Here is a 21,441-nt window from a genome sequence, read left to right as displayed (position 1 = left end):
TTATACATTGGGCCCCTTGCCTCTACCATATGAACAAACCCCAGGCTAATAACAAAAAAGACAAAGTAGAAGAGGGATGGATCATCCCAGATGAGTCCCAGATATATGAGACAGCCCAGCCAAGATCAGCAAAGCTGACACACAACTGTCCACAAACACAGAAACAAGCCCAGTGGAGACTTAAAGAACTCACCAGCAGAGCCCAACTTAAAGTGCCAACACACGGTCAAGAGATAAATAAATGGTTTTTGTTTTAGTCACTAACCTATGGAATGATTTATTACTCAGCAATAGCGAACTGCTAGAAATAGATCAGAAACATCAGAGATGACTTCAAATATCTCCAGTCAAAATCAGGTAGAAAATCATAACCTCTACCTCACAGCATCTTCAAATGAAGTTCTTAATTAATTGAATAGGTAAAGAAAATCAGATTCTGTACACATTCACTGACTGAGGATGTTACAGCTGAATTCAACTTGGGAGCTGCAGTGGCAGCTTAACAGTTGGTGCACTCAGAATGCTCTGGGAAGACCCCACTGGAAAGGCATTCGTCAGTGTCTGAGGAGCAGTGGAGAAGAGTGAGCAGATAAAGATTAGGTGTCTAAGGTAAGAACACATGTGCGTGCATGCATGCTAAGTCACTTCAGTCGTGTCTGAATCTTTGTGACCCTATGGGTTGTAGCCCACCAGGCTACTCTGTCCATGGGATTCTAAAGGCAAGAATACTGGAGTGGGTTGCCATGCCCTCCTCAAGGGTATCTTCCTGACTCAGGGATTGAACCTGTGTCTCCTGCATTTGTAGGCAGGTTTTTTAGCACCTGGGAAATCCCCAAGAAACATATGCACCCAACACAGTTGGAGCTGTCCACAAAAGACCCAAGCCTAAGAGCCTGAGCACATTACCTGTACAGGTGAAATGACCTGGCTTTCCAGGGATCCAATTATTTCCAGTGGGAGAAGAGAAACCAGTCAAACAGCTACACTCATACCTCCCTGGCAAGTTTCTGCAGATTGAGTTAGGACCACATGGTGGGGACCTTTGAGAACATTCGTCTTTATCTGGAGAGAAAGAGAGTCAGAGAGAGTCAGAAAATTCGGATGAATTTTCTTCATCTTTGAAACAGTTTGTATTCTCCAAAGACAGTTGAAACAATGTTTTCTATTTCATATGCCCTTATCAATGCCCTTACACTGGTACTCCTTCCATCCAGCAGTGGAGTCTATACTTCCTCCCTCTGAATCTAAGCATGCTTGTGACTATGGTGATGACACTAGGTCTTAAAAATATCATAGTAAGTCATAAATATAACACGCACTTCCACCTTTTTCTCTTGAGATGCTCACAGTTGACTCAGTCACCATACTGTGAGGAAACTCAACCAGCCAAGAAAAAGCATCTTTTATAGAGAAGAACTAAGACCTCCAGCCCACAGCTCTGGCAGAGCAGCCAGCCAAATCCAGGAACATCTTCGCTTTGTGAGTGAGCCCCCTTCAAAGTGGATCCTCTAGCCCCGAGTTGAGCCAACTCAACTGACACTCGTGGGATAAGGTCAAACAAACCATCTTCACTCAGCTCAGCTCAATATCAGATTCATGCATGTACTTTGTTATCTATTTTTCCCGACCCTCAATGAGAAGTTCCAGGAGAACAAGTATTTTTTGCCTGTGTTACTCACTGCTGTATCCTCCAACCCTAGGCTAGTGCCTGGCATATAGTAGGTGCTCTAAGTGTTTGTTGAGTGAATGACTATTGGCTTCAGCTCTGCATATGAGGGCTCTGAACTCACTTGAGACTTATTTCAACTCCTTCCCCACCACTGCTGTCTTTGCAAACAGATTAGACTTGATTACTCAAAAGACCCCTGCACCTACCTTCACACGTCTCTCCTGCTCCCTGAAAATTCTTCTTTCCACTTCTGGATTCATATCCTGTGTTGCAGACACAAGAGTAGCTTCCAAGACTGTTGTGGCAAGTCGAATGCTCTGGGCAACTTCTGGGATTGGCACATTCATCCACATCTGGTGAGTAGAAATCAAAACCCATGTCAAAGAAGGAGAAGCCGCAAAGATGGGACACTACAAACACGAGATTGTCTCCACCTGACATGCCCCGATATCGAGACTTTCCCCTTCTCCCTAACCTCACTTGATGTTAGGCATGGCCATGAGAATACATTGAGGCCAACTGTATGCACACAAAAGAGTTTCAAACAATAATGATCATTGATTGCTTTGTGAGCAGACAAAACATTAGTTGTCTAAATTAGGAACACACGTTCCCAACAATAGGAGCTGTCCACCAAAGACCCATGCCTGAGAGTCTGAGTCCTTTACCTCTACAGGTGAAACGACCTGACTTTCCTGGGATCCAGTTATTTCCAGTGGGAGAAGAGAAACCAGTCATACAGCTGCACCTATATCTCCCAGGCAGATTTCTGCAGATCGAGTGAGGGCCACATGGTGTGGGCCTTTGAGAGCATTCATCTATATCTGGAGAGAAAAAGATTCAGAGTTACAAATCTTCTTCAAATACAGTCTGTATTTTCCAAAGATGGTTGAAACAATGCCTTCTATTTCACATACCCTTAATTTAATGCCCTTTTTTGGTACTCCTTCTATCAAGCAGTGGGGTCTGTATCTCCTCTACTTGAATCTGAGCATACTTGTGACTATGGTGGTTGTGACACTAAGTCATTAAAATACCATGATAAGTCATCAAAATATCACACACTTCCACACCTTCTCTTGAGATGCTCATGCTTGACTCAGTTGTCATACTGTGAGGAGGCTCAATAAGCCGTGAAAACACAGTTATCATGGAGAAGAGCTAAGACCTCCAGCTCACAGCCCTAGCAGAGCAACCAGCCAACAGCCATCACCAGCTTGCCAGCCTTGTGGTGAGCCTCCTTCAAAATGAATCATCTAGCTCCCAGTTGAGCCAACTCAACTGACACTGTGTGTAACAAAGTCAAGCCATTGTCAGTGAACTCAGCCCAAGTAGAAGATTCATTCAGGAGCAAAATAAATGATCATTGGTGTTTTAATGCACAAAGTTTGCTGCTACCCAGAAATAGATAACCAGAACATTTTGCAAATCCATTATACAAATTTACTCATTGAAGTGCCAATAGAATTGTGCAGTCATGGTACCATGGGGTGAAAACAAAAAAAGGAAAGTGACAGTCACTCAGACATGTCCGACTCTGCGATCCCCTGGAGTCTGCCAGACTCCTCTGTCCATGCAATTCTCCAGGCACTTCTATTGGAGTCAGTAGCTGTGCTCTTCTCCAAGGGATCTTCCTGACCCAGGGATTGAACCCAGGTCTCCCACATTGCAGGCAGATTCTTTACCATCTGAGAGGTGGTCTTCCCCTAATTTCCTTCAGCCCTGCTCTGCCAAGTCACCCTAAATAAACACTTTCTATGCACTTGTCATGCAAATAGTAATGTTCATTCCAGTCTTAAGTAATGAAACATTCAGTCAGTTCAGTCGCTCAGTCGTGTCCAACTCTCCGCGACCCCATGAATCACAGCACGCTAGGCCTCCCTGTCCATCACCAACTCCCGGAGTTCACTCAAACTCATGTCCACAGAGTCGGTGATGCCATCCAGCCATCTCATTCTCTGTCGTCCCCTTCTCCTCCCGCCCCCAACCTTTCCCAGCATCAGAGTCTTTTCCAGTGAGTCAACTCGTCGCATGAGATGGCCAAAGTATTGCAGTTTCAGCTTTAGCATCAGTCCTTTCAATGAACACCCAGGATCAATCTCCCTTAGAATGGACTGGTAGGATCTCCTTGCGATACAAGGGACTCTCAAGAGTCTTCTCCAGCACCACAGTTCAAAAGCATCAATTCTTCGGCGATCAGCTTTCTTTACAGTCCAACTCTCACATCCATACATGACCATGGGAAAAACCATAGCCTTGACTAGATGGACCTTGGTTGGCAAAGTAATGTCTCTGCTTTTTAATATATTATCAAGGTTGGTCATAACTTTCCTTCCAAGGAGCAAGCGTCTTTTAATTTCATGGCTGCAATCAGCATCTGCAGTGATTTTGGAGCCCAAAAAAATAAAGTCTGACACTGTTTCCACTGTGTCCCCATCTATTTCCCATGAAGTGATGGGTCCAGATGCCATGATCTTTGTTTTCTGAATGTTGAGCTTCAAGCCAACCTTTTCACTCTCCTCTTTCACTTTCATCAAGAGGCTTTTGAGTTCCTCTTCACTTTCTGCCATAACGGTAGTGTTATCTGCATATCTGAGATTATTGATATTTCTCCCAGCAATCTTGATTCGAGCTTGTGCTTCTTCCAGCCCAGCGTTCCTCATGATGTACTCTGCATATAAGTTAAATAAGCAAGGTGACAATATACAGCCTTGACGTACTCCTTTTCCTATTTGGAACCAGTCGGTTGTTCCATGTACAGTTCTGACTGTTGCTTCCTGACCTGCATACAGGTTTCTCAAGAGGCAGGTCAGGTGGTCTGGTATTCCCATCTCTTTCAGAATTTTCCACAGTTTATTGTGATCCACACAGTCAAAGGCTTTGGCATAGTCAATGAAGCAGAAGTAGATGTTTTTCTGGAACTCTCTTGCTTTCTCCATGATCCAGCAGATGTTGGCAATTTGATCTCTGGTTCCTCTGCCTTTTCTAAAACCTGCTTGAACATCTGGGAGTTCACGGTTCACATATTGCTGAAGCCTGGCTTGGAGAATTTTGAGCATGACTTTACTAGCGTGTGAGATGAGTGCAATTGTGCGGTAGTTTGAGCATTCTTTGGCATTCCCTTTCTTTGGGATTGGAATGAAGACTGACCTTTTCCAGTCCTGTGACCACTGCTGAGTTTTCCAAATTTGCTGGCAATATTGAGTGCAGCACTTTCACAGCATCATCTTTCAAGGTTTGAAATAGCTCAATTGGAATTCCATCACCACCACTAGCTTTGCTCATAGTGATGCTTTCTAAGGCCCACTTGACTTCACATTCCGAGATGTCTGGCTCTAGGTCAGTGATCACGTTATCGTGACTATCAGTTAGCAAAAACAAGACCAGGAGCTGACTGTGGCTCAGATCATGAACTCCTTATTGCCAAATTCAGACTTAAATTGAAGAAAGTAGGGAAAACCACTAGACCATTCAGATATGACCTAAATCAAATCCCTTATGATTATACAGTGGAAGTGAGGAATAGATTTAAGGGACTAGATCTGATTGATAGAGTGCCTGATGAACTCTGGACAGAGGTTCGTGACATTGTAAAGGAGACAGGGACCAAGACCATCCCCATGGAAAAGAAATGCAAAAAAGCAAAATGGCTGTCTGAGGAGGCCTTACAAATAGCTGTGAAAAGAAGAGAAGCGAAAAGCAAAGGAGAAAAGGAAAGATATAAGCATCCGAATGCAGAGTTCCAAAGAATAGCAAGGAGAGATAAGAAAGACTTCCTCAGCGATCAATGCAAAGAAATAGAGGAAAACAACAGAATAGGAAAAACAAGAGATCTCTTCAAGAAAATTAGAGATACCAAGGGAACATTTCATGCAAAGATGGGCTCGATAAAGGACAGAAATGGTATGGACCTAACAGAAGCAGAAGATATTAAGAAGAGGTGGCAAGAATACACAGAAGAACTGTACAGAAAAGATCTTCACGACCAAGATAGTCACGATAACGTGATCCCTGACCTAGAGCCAGACATCTTGGAATGAAACATTAGAAGCACCTAATTGTCCATCAACTGCAGGGTAAGTAAGTCTAGAGCTGACATAAGGAATAAGGTAGCACATTCCTTCATTTGACAAGGAACTATAAAATATTCACAATGTATTCAGTTCAGTTCAGTCCAGTCACTAGTCGTGTCCGACTCTCCGCGACCCCATGAATCACAGCACGCCAGGCCTCCCTGTCCATCACCAACTCCTAGGTACCACGGGTCAAAGACAGAGTAGATAAGATTCTTATGTAGTATCCACCATTTTCTAGATGGGAAATGCTGCTTCTATCCTTCATCTAAAAACAAGAGCCAAAAAAGGCTACTATGTTTAATGAATAACCCATAAACTGTAGCCCAAAGATTTTTTTTTAATGTCTGTGCAGATGGCCAATAGACACATGAAAAAACACTCAACATTGCTAATTATTTGGGACATGCAAACCAAAACTACAGTGAGGTATCTCCTTACACTGGTCAGAATGCCCATCATTAAAAATCCTACAAATAAATGCTGGAGAGAGTGTGGAGAAAGGGGACCCTTGCACACTGGTGGTGGGAATGAAAACTGGTGCAGCCACTATGGAGAGCAGCATGACAGTTTCTCAAAAAACTAAGAGCAGAATTGCTTGTGATCCAGCATTCCACTCCCGGGCATATACCAGGACAAAACTGTAACTAAAAAGATACATATACCCCAATATTTATAGTAGCAGGATTTACAATAGCCAAGACATGGAAGTAACCTAAATTTTCATTGACAAAGGAATGGATAAAGAAAGGGTGGTACATATATACAATGGAATATTACTCGGCCATGAAAAAGAATAAATAATACCATTTGTAGCAACATGGATGAACCTAGAGATTATTATACCATGTGAAGTAAGTCAGACAGAAAAAGACAAATACCATATGACATCACTTATATGTGGAATCTAAAATATGACACAAATGAATTTATTTACAAAATAGAAATAGACCCACGGATATACAAAACAGACTGTGGTTGCCAGGAGCGGGGGTGGGTAGATTGGGAGTTTGGGATTAGCAGATGCAAAGTATTATATATAAGATGGATAAACAAGGTCATACTGAATAACACAAGAAATGATATTCAATATCCTATAATAAACCATAGTGGAAAAGAATATAATATATATATATCACTCTGCTGAGTACCTGAAACTAACATAATATTGTAAATCAACTATACTTCAATAAGAAATATTTTTTTTAAGAGAAGGATGTTTGGAGCTCCCTGGGAACTATAATAATGGAAATAAATTATTAAATGGAAATCTTTTTCAGAGCTCAATAAACTACAGCCCATGAACCAAACCTGGACTGTCACCTGTTTGTGTAAATAAAGTTTTATTAGAACACAGCTCCACTCATTCATGTATGTATCATTGTTGGCTGCTTTTGCACTACAACTGGAGTATTGAGTACTTAAGACAGAGATCATACAAACTGCAGTCTCCAAAATATTTACTATCTAGCCCCTTACAGAAATAGATTGAAGACCCTTGCAAATTATGTCAGAGGCATAGTTAGACCTTTACTGTCAAGAGGAGAGTTTGGGTCTAAATATAAGGAATATAGACCAAAAACTTGGCTCATTCTAGAAATTATTTTAGTTTCTATTATTTATATTAATAGTAGCTCTTGGGACTGTACATGTGCCTAGCACACTGCATACATTACTGCATTTAATCTTTTCAAATATCCTTTAAGGTAGGTACTCTTTTTTATATTTTTATTTTATTTTATTTTTTAAATTTTAATTGGAGGCTAATTACTTTACAATATTGTATTGGTTTTGCCATACATTGACATGAGTCCGCCCCAGGTATACATGTGTTCCCCATCTTGAACCTCCCTCCCACATCACTCCCCATATCATCCCACTGGGTCATCCAAGTGCACCAGCCCCGAGCATCCTATATCATGCATCGAACCTGGACTGTTCGTTTCACATACACCCATTTTACAGATGGAAATATTGAAGCTTAGAGAGATTAAATACATTTCCCCAATGCCTCACATCTGGAGTGTGACAAATAGGTAAGTGGTTGAGAGACTGCCATTAGACTCAAAAAGACCTGGATTTGAATTCCAGTTCAATTGTTCAATGACCCTAAACAAGTCATTTTAGCTCCCCAAGCCTCAGTCTTCTCATCTGTACAATGGAGATCATCACAGTGCCTATACTATGTGAAAATGCACATAAAGACCTTCACACAGGGCCTGGTACTCAATACATATTAGAAATTATTTGCATGAAGAGGTGTTTATTTCTGGATATTGACATACAGCATAATTTTCTTTCTGTTTTTATGAGAATTTTTGCCTGTACCAGGTCTTAGTTTCAGCATGCAGGATATTTAGTTGCAGCATGTGGGATCTAGTTCCCTGACCAGGGATCAAACCCCAGGTCCCCGCATTGGGAGCATGGCATCTTAGCTGGACCACCAGTAAGTTCCTCTTCTTTTTATTCTAACACTTGTCTTTAGTCATTAGAGTTTTTTTGTGACCAGGAATTATTTTTATAATAGAAAGAAATTAAGAAAGAAAGAGAGAGAAAGAGATGGGAGAAAGAAAGAGGAGGGAGAGGCAGAGAAAGGAAGGAAGGAAGGAAGGAAGATAGAAAACAATGCTTGGGGATACCTACCTACGTCTGCTGCCCAGCCAGCTTCTATCTGATTTTACTACCAAATGCTGGGCAGGGGAGGGTGGTGGATGGGGTATGAACTCACCTTTGCATTCCACTCCTGGGCCCTTGAATGTCTTCAATCCATTGCTGGACAGGAAGCCTCTTTTGCAAGCACAGTAGTAACTTGTTGAAGTGTTGGTACAGGTTGCATACGCCGGACACATGGTGGTATCTGTACACCCATTCACACCTGGGCAACGGAGAAGAAGGAATTTGGGTTAGAGCCCCGAGTGGAGCTGCCAGGGAGAGGAGGAAGGTGACTAGTATGGGTTGAATTGTGTCTCCTAAAAAGGTCCTAAACCCAGGTCTCTGAAAATGTGACCTTATTTGGAAATAAAGTCTTTGTAGATGTAAGTGAGATATAAATGAAGATGCAGTTATACTGGAACTGCACACGTGCTCAGTTGTGTCTGACTCTTTGCAGCCCCGTGGACTGTAGGTCACCAGGTTCCTCTGTCCATGGGATTTTCCAGGCAAGAATACTGGAGTGGGTAGCTATTTCCCTCTCCACGGGATCTTCCCAACTCTTACGTCTCTGATGGCCCTTTAATCGAGTATGATTGGCATCCTTCTGAGAACAAGAGATGAGGCAGAGATCAAGAACAACACATGATGATGGAGGCAGATATCATAAGGTTGCATCTACAAGCTAAGGACCACCAACAATGACCCAGCAACACCAGAAGCCAGGAGAGACTGGACCTGATTCTCGCCTACACCCCTCAGAGGAAGCACCTTGATTTTGGACTTCTGGCCTCCAGAACTATGAAAGGATAAATTTCTGTTGCTTTAAGCCACTTGGTTTATGGTCCTTCTGGCAGCCTTCGAAAACTAACAGTCACCAAGCACGCTCAGTGAAGGACCTGGTAAACCCCAGACCCTTGCTGCTCCTAGTGTGATCCGTGGACCAGCAGCATCCTCATAGCCTGGGAGTTTGATGGAGATGCCCAAAATCTCAGGCCCCATCCCACCCCTTGCTACTAAATCAGAATCTGCCTTTTAGCAAGATCCTCAAGTGACCTGTGTGCCGTGAAAGCATGAGAACCACTGTCCTGGATACTTGCTACTCCAAGCGGGGTCCACAACCAGTGGCATCTGCCTCACCTGGGATTCCCCAGGAGATCTTGGGGAAATTAGATGCTGATTCAGGTCTCAGGAGGGACCTGAGATTCTGTATTTCTAACAAGTCCCTGAATGATGTTGACAGTGCTGGTCCTAGGACCACATTGTGAGCAGCAGAGCTCTAAACAAGAGTATGAGTCAAAACTGAAGCCCTGTGGAGAACAGTGGGCCTCCCTGGTGGCTCAGATGGTAAAGAATCTGCCCTCAATGCAGGAGACCTGGGTTTGATCCCTGGCTTGGAAAAATCCCCTGGAGAGGGGAATGGCTACCCACTCCAGTATTCTTGCCTGGAGAATCCCATGGACAGATGTGCCTGGCAGGCTACTGTCCATGAGGTTGCAAAGAGTCAGACACAACTGAGTGACTAACACAAACACACACAGAGAATGGTATGGAGTTGTTTTTTTTAATTAGTGTATTTATGTTAATTGGAGGCTAATTACTTTACAATATTGTGGTGGTTTTGCCATACATTCACATGAATCAGCCACAGGCATACATGTGTACCCCATCCCGAACCCCCCTCCCACCACCCTCCCCATCCCATCCCTCTGGGTCATCCCAGTGCACAGACTTTGAGTGCCCTGTTTCATGCATCAAACTTGGACTAGTCATCTATTTCACATATGGTAATATACATGGTTCAATGCTTTTCTTTCAAATCATCTCACCCTCGCCTTCTCCCACAGAGTCCAAAAGTGTGTTCTTTATATCTGTGTCTCTTTTGCTGTCTCGCATATAAGGTCGTTGTTACCATCTTTCTAAATTCCATATATATATGTTAATATACTGTATTGGTGTTTTTCTTTCTGACTTACTTCACTCTGTATAATAAGCTCCAATTTCATCCACCTCATTAGAACTGATTCAAATGCATTTTTAATGGCTTAGTAACATTCCATTGTGTATATGTACCACAACTTCCTTATCCATTCATCTGCCAATGGACATCTAGGTTGCTTCCATGTCCCAGCTATTGTAAACAGTGCTGTGATGAACATTGCGGTACACGAGTCTCTTTCAGTTCTGGGTTCCTCAGTGTGTATGCCTGGAGAGGGCAATGGCAAGCCACTCCAGTACTATTGCCTGGAAAATCCCATGGATGGAGGAGCCTGGTAGGCTGCAGTCTGTGGGGTCGCTAAGGGTCGGACACGACTGAGCGACTTCACTTTCACTTTTCACTTTCACACATTGGAGAAGGAAATGGCAACCCACTGCAGTGTTCTTGCCTGGAGAATCCCAGGGACAGGGGAGCCTGGTGGGCTTCCGTCTATGGGGTCACACAGAGTCGGACACGACTGAAGTGACTTAGCAGTAGCAGCAGTGTGTATGCCCAGCAGTGGGATTGCTGGGTTGTATGGAGTTACATTTTCAGTTTTTTAAGGAATCTCCACACTGTTCTCCATAGTGGCTGTACTAGTTTGCATTCCCACCAACAGTGTAAGAGGGTTCCCTTTTCTCCACATCCTCTCCAGCATTTACTGTTTGTAGACTTTTTGATAGCAGCCATTCTGACCAGTGTGAGATCGTACCTCATTGTGGCTTTGATTTGTGTTTCTCTGATAATGAATGATGCTGAGCATCTTTTTATGTGTTTGTTAGCCATCTGTATGTCTTCTTTGGAGAAATGTTTGTTTAATTCTTTGGCCCATTTTTTGATTGGGTCATTTATTTTTCTGGTATTTAGCTGCATGAGCTGTTTGTACATTTTTGAGATTAATTCTTTGTCAGTTGCTTCATTTGCTATTATTTTCTCCCATTCTGTAGGCTGTCTTTTCACCTTGCTTATAGTTTCCTTCATTGTGCAAAAGCTTTTAAGTTTAGTTAGGTCCCCTTTGTTTATTTTTGCTTTTATTTTATTACTCTGGGAGGTGGGTCATAGAGGATCCTGCTGTGATTTATGTCAGAGAGTGTTTTGCCTATGTTCTCCTCTAGGAGTTTTATAGTTTCTGGTCTTACATTTAGATCTTTAATCCATTTTGAGTTTATTTTTATGTATGGTGTTAGAAAATGTTCTAGTTTCATTCTTTTACAGGTGATTGACCAGTTTTCCCAGCACCACTTGTGAAAGAAATTGTCTTTTCTCCGTTGTATATTTTTGCCTCCTTTGTCAAAGATAAGGTATGCATAGGTGTGTGGATTTGTCTCTGGGCTTTCTATTTTGTTCCACTGATCTATATTTCTGTCTTTATGCCAGTACCATACTATCTTGATGACTGTAGCTTTGTAGTATAGTCTGAAGAAACTAGGAATAAAACTACCATATGACCCAGTAATCCTACTACTGAGCATATACCCTGAGAAAACCATAATTCAAAAAGACACATGTATCCCAATGTTCATTGCAGCACTATTTACAATAGCCAGGACATGGAAGCAACCTGGATGTCCCATTGACAGATGAATGGATAAAGAAGTTGTGGTACATTTATACGATGGAATACAACTCAGCCATAACAAGGAACAAGTTTGAGTCTGTTGTAGTAAAGTGGATGAAACTGGAGCCTGTTTTACAGAGTGAAGTAAGTCAGAAAGAGAAAAACAATATCATATATTAAAGTATGTGTATGGAATCTAGAAAAATGGTACTGATGAACCTATTTACAGGGCAGGAATGGAGACACAGACATAGAGAACAGACTTGTGGACACAGCGGGGGAAGGGGAGGGTGGCACAGACCGGACAGTAGTGCTGACATACATATGTTATTATGTGTAAAACAGATAGCCCGTGGGAAACTGCTGCCTAGCACAGAGAGCTCAGCCCAGTGCTCTGTGATGCCCTCGAGGGGTGGGGGGGGGCCCAAGATGGCAGGGATATATGTGTACTTACAGCTGATTCACTTCACTGTATAGCAGAAACCACCATTGTAAAGTAATTGTACGTCAATTTAAAATTTTATTAATTTTAAAAACTATAAAAATGATGGCTTTTCATTACTAAGGTCTTGAGAGCCAGACTCTGTCACCTACAGCATGCCTTGTTTATTTCCCTTCCCTGCACGATGCCTCAGATTCTTTCTTCTCATTTCCAGCTTCCTCTTTCATCTGCAGAGGCAAAACTTCTCTTTGCAGATTTCCGGTGTATTACCACTTGTGATCTCTCAACTCTGAGTTTCCTATTACTTTCCTCTAGCTCTACCTCTCATAACTCAAGTCCATCCCAAACCAGAGTAGCAACACAGTCAGTCCTGTGTTGACCGGGCACCTGTCAGCCTTCCTGGCTCATCTTCAACCTGGTCCCACCAGCCACGTTCACCTTTGCTCAGTTCTCCAAATTTTCTCTGGTCTGTAGATCTTGCCAGAATCATGTGAGCCAATTCTTACTATAAATCTTTACACATATTTATACGTGGGATTCCCAGGTGGCTTAGATGGTAAAGAATCTGCCTGCCAATGCAGGAGACCTGGTTTGGGAAGGTCCCACAGAGAAGCGCATGCAACCTACTCCAGTATTCTTGCCTGGAGAATCCCATGGACAGAGAAGCCTGGTGGGCTACAGTCCACGGGGTCGCAGAGTCAGACACGATTGAGCGACTTTTACTTTCACTTTTATTATCTCTGCTCCTTGCTCTTAATAAACATATTCCCTTCTGAAATGCTCTGCACCTGGAAATTCTTTTCCAACATGCGCTCAGACTGCCATGACAGTTGCCATGGTCATGAGCCCTAGAACCAAGATTCAGACCCAGGAAGGGCAAGTCCACAGCCCATCTTGTGATAACTCCATGTGGAACTGAATCCTCACTTTGGTGGTACTAGTGGTAAAGAACCCATCTGCCAGTTCAGGAGAGGTAAGAGATGCAGGTTGAATCCCTGGGTGGGGAAGATCTGGAGGAGGGCATGGCAACCCACTCCAGTATTCTTGCCTGAGAATCCCATGGACAGAAGAGCCTGATGAGCACAAAGAGTCAGACATGACTGAAGCGACTTAGCACACACGCATCACACTATACCTAATAATCAGGTGACAAAACCAAGAGATGGAGGCATTTGCCCAAGGTCTAATTGCCTTCAAGCTGGGGGAGTCTCTTACCAAGATTCGATGATGACCGCCGTGGCCCTTCACCTGCAAGAAACGAGAAGTCAGTAGATTTGTTGAGAGCTGGCCATGCCCCATTGTCTCAAACCAGGCTCCCTGTTCCCCTGGGTACCAATGATCTCGGTGGTGAGTTGTGAAAGTGGGAGTGGAGATGTAAAGAGGAAAACCCAGCCTCTTCCTGAGGATTTACTTTCATCAGGTAGGTGGGAGGAACTCCTCATGAATTCACACCTTGCCAGGTAACAAAGAGTGGATACCGATGTTTATGGCAGCACTATTTATAATAGCCAAGATATGGAAGTAACCCCTGTCCATCCACAGATGAATGGATAAAGATGTGGTACATGTATACCATGGAATATCACTCAGCCATAAACAAGAATGAAACAATGCCATCTACAGCAACAGAGATTATCATACTAAGTGAAGAATATCAGAGAAAGACAAATATCATATGACATGGCTTATATGTGGAATCTTTAAAAATACGATACAGATAAACTTATTTACAAAACAGAAATAGACTCACAGACATAGAAAACAAATTTATGGTTGCCAAAGTGGAAAGGGGGTCGGGGAGGGATAAACAAGGACTTTGGGATTAGCTAATGCACACCATTGTATATAAAATAAACAACAAAGACCTATTATACAGCACAGGGAACTATATTCAGTGGCTTGTAATAACCTATAATGGAAAAGAATATGAAAAGATATATATATATATGTCACTTTGCTGGACACCTGAAACTAACATAACATTGTAAATTAACTATACTTCAATTTTAAAAAGCAGTTTTTAAAAGGGGCACATGTGTGTTAAGTCTCCTCAGTCATGTCCAACTCTGTGCGACCCTATGGACTGTAGCCCTCCAGCCTCATCTGTCCCTGATATTCTCCAGGTAAGAATACTGCAGTGGGTTGACATGCCCTCCTCCAGGGCATCTTCCCCACCCAGGGATCCAACCTGTGTCTCTTATGTCTCCTTAGCTTTCTGGATTGGCAGGCAGGTTCTTTATCACTAGCACTACCTGGGAAGCCCTTAAAAAGGGGGTGGGGGAATTCCCTGGTGGTCCAGTGGTTAAAACTCTGCTTCCATCGCAGGAGCCACAGGTTCAATCCCTGGTGGGGGAACTAAGTTCAAACATGCTGTGCAATGCAGTCCATAAAAAGTTTAAAAAAATGGGTATGGGGGATAACAGCCATTCTTGATACTGCCCTTTTCATTTTAGCTAATTGGCATCCCATCTCACACTGTCTCGCTGGCCTAGAAGCATTGCTTGACAGACGTGGGAGTGTAACAGCCTCTGGTATAATTCATACTCCAGACCTCCTGGCAGGATCAGGCTGTGACTGAAACTTTCCTGAAACACCTTCTGAATGACTTGTTCTTCTGCCTGCCCAATCCCTGTTCCCCTTCCCCCCCTACAAGTGTCTCCTGGGAGTCCTCCCTTAGTAAGTTACTCACAAGAATCCTCATCTCTGACTCTGCTTCTTTGGAAACTAACCAAAAGCAGGTGCTGGTCCTGAAAGGGACAACGGAGGATGAGATGCTTGGATGGCATCACCAACTCAATGGGCATGAGTTTGAGCAAGCTCCTGGAGATGGTGATGGACAGGGAAGCCTGGCGTGCTGCAGTCGATGGGGGGTTCACAAAGAGTCGGACACAACTGAGCAACTGAACCGAACTTTGTTTCCTTTTTTATTGTAGTTGATTTACAATGTTGTATTAGCTTCTGGGATATAGCAAAATGATTCATATATATACATATATGTATGTATATATATTCTTTTTCATTATATATTATTTCAAGATACTGAATATAGTTCCCTGTGCTTTACAGTAGGACCTTGTTGCTTATTTATTTTATATATAGTGCTGTGTATCTGTTGTTCCATTTGCTTTCATCTTTTTCTAAGAAGATAATAATTACTTGTAAAAAATTCAAACAATGCATAAGTATATAAAATTAAAATTGAAGATTCCCCTGAGCTCCGTTCTCACACCAAGAGATAACCACTGTCCAAAAGAGTGAATACTTCTAGGTTAGGTCCTGTTCACAAACTCAGTCATGTAAATATGTTAAATATAAACAAATGTACAAATTCACACAATTTTCTTAATGCGAATGGTATTATGCAGTATACTGTCCAATACAGTAGATGGCTGTTTATATTGAAATCTATTAAAATTACATGAGACGAAGCATTAATTCTTCAGTTACACTAGCCACACTCCAAGTTCTCAGGAGCTCCACTGACTAGTGACTACTATAGATCTAGAACATGTTCGTTGAAAGTTCTTTTCAACCACTCTGCTCTACTTATAACCTTTTTTATCATGTTACAGTAAGTCTTGCAAGCCAAGAGTAGCAAAATTTGCTAAGTGTTGAAGTTGGGCAATATGTACATGAGAGTTTGTTATACTATTTTTCCTACTTTGAATGTTTATTTCTATAATTTAAAAAAAAATAAGAAAACAATGTTTTGGGCAACTTGCCAAATCAGTTCATATGACTGAACTCATGCTTTCCAACAGCTGCATAGTATTGCATTAAAATGGGCTCTAACTGTGCCAGAGATAGCTCAGTAGCCCAAGATCAAACAAAAACCACACACTTTTCTTTCTGTGGTATAAAATTGACAGTAGAAGGCAACTATCCAGCCATAGACTATATTTCCCAGCTCACCTTGCATCCAGGTATGGTCATGTGACCCTGAGTGGAAATGACAAGTGTCACTGCTAAGCCTGAGTTTTAATAATGTGCCTTCTCCACTGTCTGCAGAAACTCCAAGGCACTAGTGTGGCTGAGTCACAAACAGAAAGCATCTGGGTTCCTGAATCACCTCATGTAAGAAAACCACCCACTCCAAGAGATATACTCATTGGACTCTTGAACAAACAAGAATTAAATTTCTTTCTCTTAAGCCACTGACTGGGGTGTATTTGTTGCTGTAGCTTGGGGTACTCTAACAAATGCAACAAGTTTTCCAGCCAGTTCCCAGGGGTAAATATACATTAGTTTACTCCAGTGTTGTTACCATGCTTTACCAATGGACAAAACACCTCATTCAGAGTCCGTACTTCACAGCTGCAAGATCCCACAGGCTTCCCCTGTGACAACGCCCACACATCATCTTGGTAGGAACAAGAGTAGGGTGAGGAAATTTGAAAGATTAACTCTTCCTACAATACAGACTGAGTTTCCCAAACAATGCTGAACCACAAAACTGAGACACTGAGAACATTAAGAACCAACAATGTTTCTCTTCCTGAATCCAGCAGGAGCTTGTGTGGAAGATGAGAATACTTAACAAAACATCCAAAAATGCATTTCTTTTCACATTGAGTTGTAGTTTGATTAAACTCCATACCCATTCCCATGATTGACAAAGTTACCTCTTTGGATTTAAGTTTCACAACATTCCTGTGGGATAGGAACCCCTGTTACCTGTATTTTGTAGCTGAGGAAACTGAAGATCAGAGAGGTTGTGTAACTTGCCTGAGGTCACACAGCAATTTTAAGGCACAAGGGAAAGAGCTCGGGTGGGAACCGAGAGAGAGATGGGATGTTATCCCTTTCTTGGCCACTGACTAGCTTGTGGCAAGTGTCCAGCGGTGGTACAGCCTCCTGGGACAGAAGCGTCTCCTCCCCACCACATTGGGCATATGGAGTCTGTTTGTCCAACTTACGCCTTGTCATTGGTTCCAGTGAGGGTGATGTGAACATTTCCCAGGTGTATATACCACAATACCCTGTGAAGAAAGAAAAACATAATGATGCATCAAGAAGTTCTTTGAACTCAACCTGAAAAGTTTCTCCTGGAGTGGTCTCATAGAAGCAGGGCTTTTTAAAAAATATTTATTAATTTATTCGGCTGTGCCAGGTCTTAGCTGCAGTACACTGGATCTTTGATCTGCACTGTGGCTTGCAAACTCTTTGGTTATGCCATGCAGGATCTAGTTTGCTGATCAGGGATCCAAGCTGGGTCCCCTGCATTGGTAGCTCAAAGTCTTAGCCACTGGACCACCAGGGAAGTCCCTGGAAACAGGTCTGATGAGCCTAAGTGAAAACCCCAACTGAGTGACAAGCATGAGTTATTTTATAGTCTTCACAGCAACCACTCCTGCTTTTCGGCACTTCATCTTTATTTTTCATTTTGTTTGTATTACTTTCATTTCCTTTTCAGTTAATAAGAGTTCCAGCTGATTTTCAAAAACAGAAATTTTTTTTTCTGGGCTTGAAATGAAGCAAGACCCTACAAGCCTTGTGCCTCCCCCCAACCTCCCTGTCCTCTGCCTGCCTTTTATCTGTGGAAAATTTTAGTTAAAGAATAAGTTAATCAGAGAAATGAGAACAGGCAGAAACAAAGGAGGCCAAATAATAATGTAGTCATTAAGCACAGTCAAGGACTTTCAGTTCCTTCTCAAGGGCCACAGACAATTTTCTGAGCCACAGCCTGTGAGCTGCCTTATACTGAAAGCTCCACCAGGTGGAGAAGTTAACTACATGATGGCCAGACAGTACCCACGACATACGCTGCCACAGTTCTGAGAATTGGCCTCAAAGAAATGGAAAGAAACCGATCCTGGAACTGAAGATTAACTGTACCTAAAACAACCAAGATGACACTGGTTAGACCACTGATGACCAATTTGAAGATGACTGTCAAAGATGACCATGCTGTTTCTGCGTGTAGCCTCCTCCTTCTGTCCATAAAATCTCTTGTCCCACTGGTTGCCAGTGTAGGGGAGTTGGCCTTTGGACAGATGTCCGCCCTCCCTCCTCAGTTGCCAACACTGGAAATAAGCAAACTTTCCACCAACCTGGCCTTTTTACTGGCTTTTGAGCAGTGAGCAGCTGGACTCACCACCTTTCAGTAACAAGCTATAAAACACAAGTTTACGAACCAACAAAATCAGAGTTATAAGGCAAAATAGAAAACTTAGACCAACACAATGAAAGTCCACCTTCTAAGTTCTCAGATTCCAGCCTGTATCTGCCTCAGGGAGATTTATCCTTACACTTCCAGTTTATTTCATGCTGGAGAAGGAGTCTCTACAACTTCCACGCAAAGAAATTTCAGTGCTTTAAAACCATAATCATATGTTTCAGTGGTTGTAATTACTTAAATACAGTTACTAATTTATAGCTTGGGTTTCTCTATCTGTTCAAGTGTTTTTATTTTTTTCTAAAACATACATTTAAACAACCATTCTCAAAGGGAATAATCTCTCCCTTAAAAAGGCAAACCTTGGCTCTTGGGAAGAGATGAAAAAAATTTGTTCTTTTATGTATAAAACACATGCAGATATGTATATAATATATAAATAAGTATATAGTATATCCACAGAGCTGCCATGTGTTAAGTGTTATTTGCTGTCATGTCTGACTCTTTGTGACCCCATGGACTATAGCCCATCAGGCTCCTCTGTCCATGGGATTCTCCAGGCAAGAATACTGGAGTGGGTTGCCACTCCCTTCTTCAGGGGATCTTCCCAACCCAGGGATCAAACCCAGGTCTCCTGTATTGCAGGCAGACTCTTCACAATTTGAGCCACCAGGGAAACTCATAGTATATCCATAGTATTAAATTCAATGGGAAGGTAAGATGATTCTTAATTTTATTTTGGCCATGCCACTCGGCAACGAGGGATCAACCCGGGGCCCTCTGCAGTGGAAGCACAGAGTCTTAACCACTGGACCACAGGGAAGTCCACAATTCTTTTTTTTTTTTTAATGTCTAAAAGGCAGTTCAGCTACTCCAGCATTAAGCTCTTCTCTATCACCGTCACAGTCACCATCATCTTCTTCATCACCACTCCCACCACCATACCTTTGCCGTCATCATCATCTTCAGCATCACCATGGTCACCTCCACCACCATCATGATCACCCCTGTCATCATCACCACTCTTTGCATATTAAGGGCGGAACTGGAGTGCTAACCAGGACTAGTGCTGACACTTCAAAGAAGCAAGTCTGCATTTTAGCACTTGAGGTCCACCAGTGACCTGCTCCTTCTAAGGCAGCCTGCCAGTCAGCAAGTCCCCAGGAACCTAACTCCCACCTTTCTTATTTTTTTTTAAATCACTCAGTCATGTCCGACTCTTTGAGACTCCATGGACTATACAGTCCATGGAATTCTCCAGGCCAGAATACTGGAGTGGGTAGCCTTTCCCTTCTCCAGGGGATCTTCTCAACCCGGGTCTCCTGCATTGCAGGTGGATTCTTTACCAACTGAGCTCTCAGGAAGCCTTATCACTAACTGAAATTCTCTTTCTCTTTAATTATTTTAGAGGCAACAAAGCATCATGTTTAAGCATATCAACTCTAGTGTCAAAATGCTTGGGTTTAAAAATTTGTTATAAAGACGACTTCCCTGGTCATCCAGTGATTAGAACTCCGAGCTTCCAATATAGGGGACTCAGATTCAATCAGGGAACTAGATCCCATGTGCCAAAACCAAAAAAGATTCTATGTAGCCACAACTGAGACATGGTGCAGACAAATAAATAAATAAATATTTCTGTTAAAAAAAATCAAAACCAGAAAAAGCTGACATCTGAAGAAAAAGAACAAGATTGACTCCATCTCACTGTTTCAGAAGTAGCTTCCTTGACTTCCCCCTTCTATATAATTCCTAGTCACACTCTATGGCAATTTCTTCCCTAGCAATTGTCACTCCCTGAAATGCTTTTGTTTATTTATTATTTGGAGCAGCACAGTTTAGAAAAAAAATTGCAGACTCCACAGCCAGGTTGTTATTGTTAGTTGCTGGGTTGTGTCTAACTCTGTGCGACCCCGTAGACTGTAGCCAACCAGGCTCCTCTGTCCAAGGAATTCTCCAGGCAAGAATACTGGAGGGGGTAGCCATTCCCTTCTCCAGGGGATCGTCCCAGCCCAGGGATCGAACCCATATCTCTCACATTGCAGCAGATTCTTTACCATCTTAGTCACCAGGCTGCCCAGTTTTAAATTTTAACCCCTTACTAGCTAAGTGGGCTTGGGCAAGTTATTTCATCTCCTTTGCCTCATTTTTCTCCTTTGTAAAATTGGATTTTTCATGACCTGATATCAGGAATTTAGTGAAGGTTGAATGCAGTCTGTTTGAGGAACTTAGAAGGTTGCTATTACTGTCAGAGGTTTCCTTTCTTCCTGCCTCCTCCCGCTGGTATGCCAGCTTCTCAAGGGCAGGAACCTTGTCTGTTCATTCACGGCTCTGTCCCTGGTGCCTAAAACAGCACCTGGCACATGTAGGTGCTCAGGAAATACATGCCAAATGAAGGACTATAACAAAACTCTCCCCTGATGGATGAATTCCCTGGACTGACTTTTTGGTCACAGTTTCCCCAGTGAAGTTGTACAGCACCCAGCCTAGAGTCATGATGTCCTGGCTGGACAGTCGAGGTCCCCCTCTCCCTCACAGTCTGCTTCCCCCAGGCCTCCTATTCCACTTCACACTCACCCCAAAAGAGGAGAAAACTGAAGCTCCACATCGTGCAGGTCCTGCCATTCGAAGAGGAGTATTTTTCCTCTGTTCCCAGGGTTTTCAGCAACTGAGGGCGTGGAGAGAAGGGGAGGGCAGAGCGAGAATTGCTCAAGGCAGCCAGAGCATCACGCCCTTTTCTGCCGAGTTGCCTCTGCTCAGAAAGGACACTCTGACAAGCCTCTAAGTCTCTCCTCTCTGCACAATGAAGATAAGTTCATCTGGTTAGTGTGTCATTGTGTGGGTCTGTCTCCCTCTCTCTCTCTTTCCTTCCCACTCTCTTTTCTTACCCCTACCAAGATCTATCTCCCATCTCTCATCACCTTATTTTATTGCATGCATGCTAAGTTGCTTCAGTT

The 21,441-nt window shown here is 42.7% G+C and overlaps 1 protein-coding gene across 2 annotated transcripts in view; it reads right to left on the bottom strand.

Annotated features, from left to right (window-relative positions):
* Positions 1–21,161, bottom strand: part of ADGRE1 (adhesion G protein-coupled receptor E1) — a 78,521-nt gene extending 57,360 nt beyond the window's left edge. The window contains exons 1-7 of one of the 2 annotated variants that reach the window (XM_088838936.1): positions 21,062–21,161; positions 17,286–17,348; positions 13,585–13,617; positions 8,471–8,617; positions 2,338–2,493; positions 1,876–2,022; positions 907–1,062 (exon numbers count right to left, since the gene is read on the bottom strand). In XM_088838936.1, coding sequence (XP_088695062.1) covers positions 907–1,062; positions 1,876–2,022; positions 2,338–2,493; positions 8,471–8,617; positions 13,585–13,617; positions 17,286–17,348; positions 21,062–21,092 — 733 coding nt within the window. In that variant the 5' untranslated portion in view covers positions 21,093–21,161. The remainder of the gene's footprint in view (positions 1–906; positions 1,063–1,875; positions 2,023–2,337; positions 2,494–8,470; positions 8,618–13,584; positions 13,618–17,285; positions 17,349–21,061) is intronic. The other variant, XM_055429771.2, reaches the window with a different exon arrangement.
* Positions 21,162–21,441: the final 280 nt, after the last annotated feature.

The sequence above is a fragment of the Moschus berezovskii genome, chromosome 8 (assembly GCF_049115385.1).
Source record: "Moschus berezovskii isolate FMDL1 chromosome 8, NW_MosBer_1.0, whole genome shotgun sequence".
Classification (NCBI taxonomy): domain Eukaryota; kingdom Metazoa; phylum Chordata; class Mammalia; order Artiodactyla; family Moschidae; genus Moschus; species Moschus berezovskii.
Note: the sequence above shows the minus strand (reverse complement) of the source record. Positions and strands in the feature narration are given on the sequence as shown.